This window comes from Pundamilia nyererei, unplaced genomic scaffold (genome assembly GCF_000239375.1).
Source record: "Pundamilia nyererei isolate P.nyererei 1_Seehausen unplaced genomic scaffold, PunNye1.0 scaffold01842, whole genome shotgun sequence".
NCBI lineage: Eukaryota > Metazoa > Chordata > Actinopteri > Cichliformes > Cichlidae > Pundamilia > Pundamilia nyererei.
The window spans coordinates 2,383-5,504 of NW_005189243.1; the positions used below are offsets into that span (position 1 = coordinate 2,383).

At 46.8% G+C, this 3,122-nt stretch overlaps 1 protein-coding gene across 1 annotated transcript in view; it reads right to left on the reverse strand.

Annotated features, from left to right (window-relative positions):
* Positions 1 to 203: 203 nt before the first annotated feature.
* Positions 204 to 3,122, reverse strand: part of LOC102205619 (protein disulfide-isomerase TMX3-like) — a 5,732-nt gene continuing 2,813 nt past the window's right edge. The window contains exons 8-15 of the mRNA XM_005755544.2: positions 2,913 to 2,979; positions 1,838 to 1,936; positions 1,537 to 1,594; positions 1,117 to 1,170; positions 957 to 1,013; positions 755 to 884; positions 611 to 679; positions 204 to 538 (exon numbers count right to left, since the gene is read on the reverse strand). Of these exons, the coding sequence (XP_005755601.1) occupies positions 359 to 538; positions 611 to 679; positions 755 to 884; positions 957 to 1,013; positions 1,117 to 1,170; positions 1,537 to 1,594; positions 1,838 to 1,936; positions 2,913 to 2,979 (714 nt within the window). The 3' untranslated portion in view covers positions 204 to 358. The remainder of the gene's footprint in view (positions 539 to 610; positions 680 to 754; positions 885 to 956; positions 1,014 to 1,116; positions 1,171 to 1,536; positions 1,595 to 1,837; positions 1,937 to 2,912; positions 2,980 to 3,122) is intronic.

The following is a 3,122-nucleotide window of genomic DNA, read 5'->3' on the forward strand; positions in this document are numbered from 1 at the left end:
TGTCAGACTTCTGGTTCTGGGGATGTGCTCAACATAGGAAAAAACATTCGGGGCGGGTAAAGGTGCGGCGACAAACACACACGTGCCCACCATCTTACCGCCAACCTGTAACACTGAGTACTTCCTGTGCGTACCTGTGTTGTAGCGGGACACAGGCTGGTTTGTGTTTGCACTCTGAATGAAACAAAGTTTCATAGAACACATTTTCTTTGCTTTTGTTTTATTGCAGCTGTTCTAACAGAACTTTTTCCATCGATGACTGTGGGATTCAGGCCGAGTTGTCACAGATCAGAGGAAAACGTCCTCGGCTAGGCCGTGATTCTGGATTGGTCTCAGGTCCTCTCGGTAGTCCTTGCCATCAGTCTGACTTCTTCTTGCTTTTTTTGTGGCCTCCCAGCGGAGGCGCTAACAGTGGTGTGCCATCTTCATCGACCACAGTGGGGCGGGCCTTAAAGCACAGGTAGCAGAAGCAGGCGCCGATGGTAAGTGGAAAGGCGACCAGAAAGCAGCCGAGCAGCGGCGCGTGGCTGAAGACGGGCTGTGTACGAGAAACATACAGTCAGACTGATTAAACAGGAAGCAGGATGATGATGATGATGATGTGACTTACTGCCAGCGTGACTCTGGTATCATAAACGAGGCGTCGGACTCGTTGAAAGGCGCCGTTTCCTCCGTGACCCTAAGGCAAAGAGCAGACAGATGTTCAGAATCCAGCAGCTGCTTCCTGTCTGGAGGTGAGCCTCACCTGACTCACCTGCATGCTGCCGTTCAGCACGCCGTCCAGGAAGTCCAGCAGGTTCTGCTCCGTTTGCACAGTGCCAGGGGGCAGGAAGTAGCCATCATTGGACAGATTCACCACGATGAATGTGGGCACAATGATCTCACTGTTGAAAACAATGACAAGTCAGAGGCGTCCAATCAGAGGAGTGAAGCTGATGTCAGAGGTGAAAACTCACCCCATCACCAGGCCGCTGATGTAATCAGAGCCGGCCATGAAGCCGAAGTACATCTCCCTGAAGGGGCGGGGTCAGACAAGAGTGGGCGGAGAAAGGTAGAGAGGGAATGAGATCGGAATTCGCGCCCTGTTTCCTGTACTTTTCAGAATAAAAGTCTGACCTGCTGTAGATCTCTCCGTGCTCTGCAGCCACACTTTCCAACAGACTCTTGTACCTGAACAGGTGACAGGAAGTGCTTCAGAGCACAGTTGCAGGTAAATTTTACCCTGAAGATGAGTACTTAGATACTTTTTATTGTCATTGTGCAGTTGCTTGCACAGCACAATTCGAATGCAAGACCACAAAGATGCAAAAGTAAACAAAACAACATACAAAGGAAAAAAACAATATAAGTAATATAAGTACACTATATTCATGGTGTATGAGTTACAGAAACATTGAGGGGGTGTGTACAAGGACAATAATATAAAATCATAAATAAATAAGGGTGGAGGGGCTATGGTCACTAAGGATGGGACAGTAACTGCACAACCACCAGAATATTGCACAGAGGGAACAGAGAGAGAGCAGATGGGGTTACCTGAGACTTTCTTCACACAGGTGCTTCTCCTCCACCAACGCCAACAGCACCAGCTTACCTGCAGGACAGAGGCGGAGTCACTGCACCTGAGCCAATCAGCAACCAGTGAGTGAAATCCAGGCATTTCAGTGCTTTGTCCCAAACAGACCCGCCTGCTTCCAGTTTCATTATTGTTCAGGTGAACGTCTCCCTGACAGGAAACTCCATGAACAGATGGGTCTGTTTCCAAAGTCAAAGTTGTTCAGTGCTTTGGCTGAAGGTACCTGATGACATCACAGTGCACTCAGGTGTTCTGTGGTACCTGTCTCTCCCATGGCATACAGAGTGTAGCTGTCGATCTGGGAGAAGTTTGGGAATCGTTCTCTGTTAATCCACAACTTCAGGTCCCCGTCACGTTCCTCTGAAAGACAGTAAGCAGCTTGTTTAAGTCAGGTGAAATGCACACAGCAAATGCATGAATTCCCCATGTCAGTCTGATTTGTAACAGAAGCGTTTTCTCAGAAGAGCTGACAGCAGATACAAACCACAAAGCTCCATGTGCACATGACGGAGTTACTAACCACATCAACCACACAAGATGTGAGACATCTTATTTCAAAGGATTCCTCAGTCTGCTTTTACTGCCACAACTTCCAATGACTGTGATCAGTTCAAAGTTCAAGCCTGGATCCTTTTAGCCTAGTTTAACCTGACTTCCATGATGGATCTCATTGTCACACACCTGCACTTCTTCCTGCTGACATTACTCCTCCTACAGATTCTCCCTACTATCAGTCAGTGTCCTTCAGCTGGGTGCACAGTGAGATTCAGCACTAAAGTAGCTAAAGTAGCTAAAGTGTGTGCAGGACCATGTATGTTTTAATGTGTGAAGTATGTCTGTGAAGGTTCTCAGTCATCCAGGTCATCGTAGTCTAAGGAGCTTGGAAAGAAAAGCGTCTGGACTTCTTTGAGTTGCTTGAAGACGTTTCACCTCTCACCCTGGCTGATTGTGACCCACACCCGCTTTCACACCTCGGCTCATGTGATCAGGTAGAGGATCATCAGGGGGTCCTTTTGTCCCTCTTTGGGGGGAAACTCCCACTAGGTTTATATCTGGGACTCTCCACCATTTGACCTTAGAACTGAAGAAGCTTCTCGGATGAGAGATGAAACGTCTTCAAGTAACTTAAAGAAGTCCAGACGCTTTTCTTTGCAAGCTCCTTTGACTTTATTGTGTGAAGTTACTGTGTTGTAGCTGTACAACACGATTTTCCATTTTTTTTGTAAAAACAAGTTTTGGTGGCTGAAGACATTTGTGCAGAGCTGTAGCTTTTTTGCTGTTATTTAATATTCCACGAGAAAGAGTTCTGTTGGCCCGTTCATCAAAATTAACTCACCGCTGTAGGTGAAGTAAGTCCCATCTTTAAATACCACCACAGCAGGCAGAGTGGACAGAGACACCGCCTGAAATAAAGACAGATTATCTACAGACTCGGACGCAGATTATCTACAGATAAAGACACAGATTATCTACGGACACAGATTATCTACGGACACAGATTATCTAAAGACTCAGACACAGATTATCTACGGACACAGATTATCTA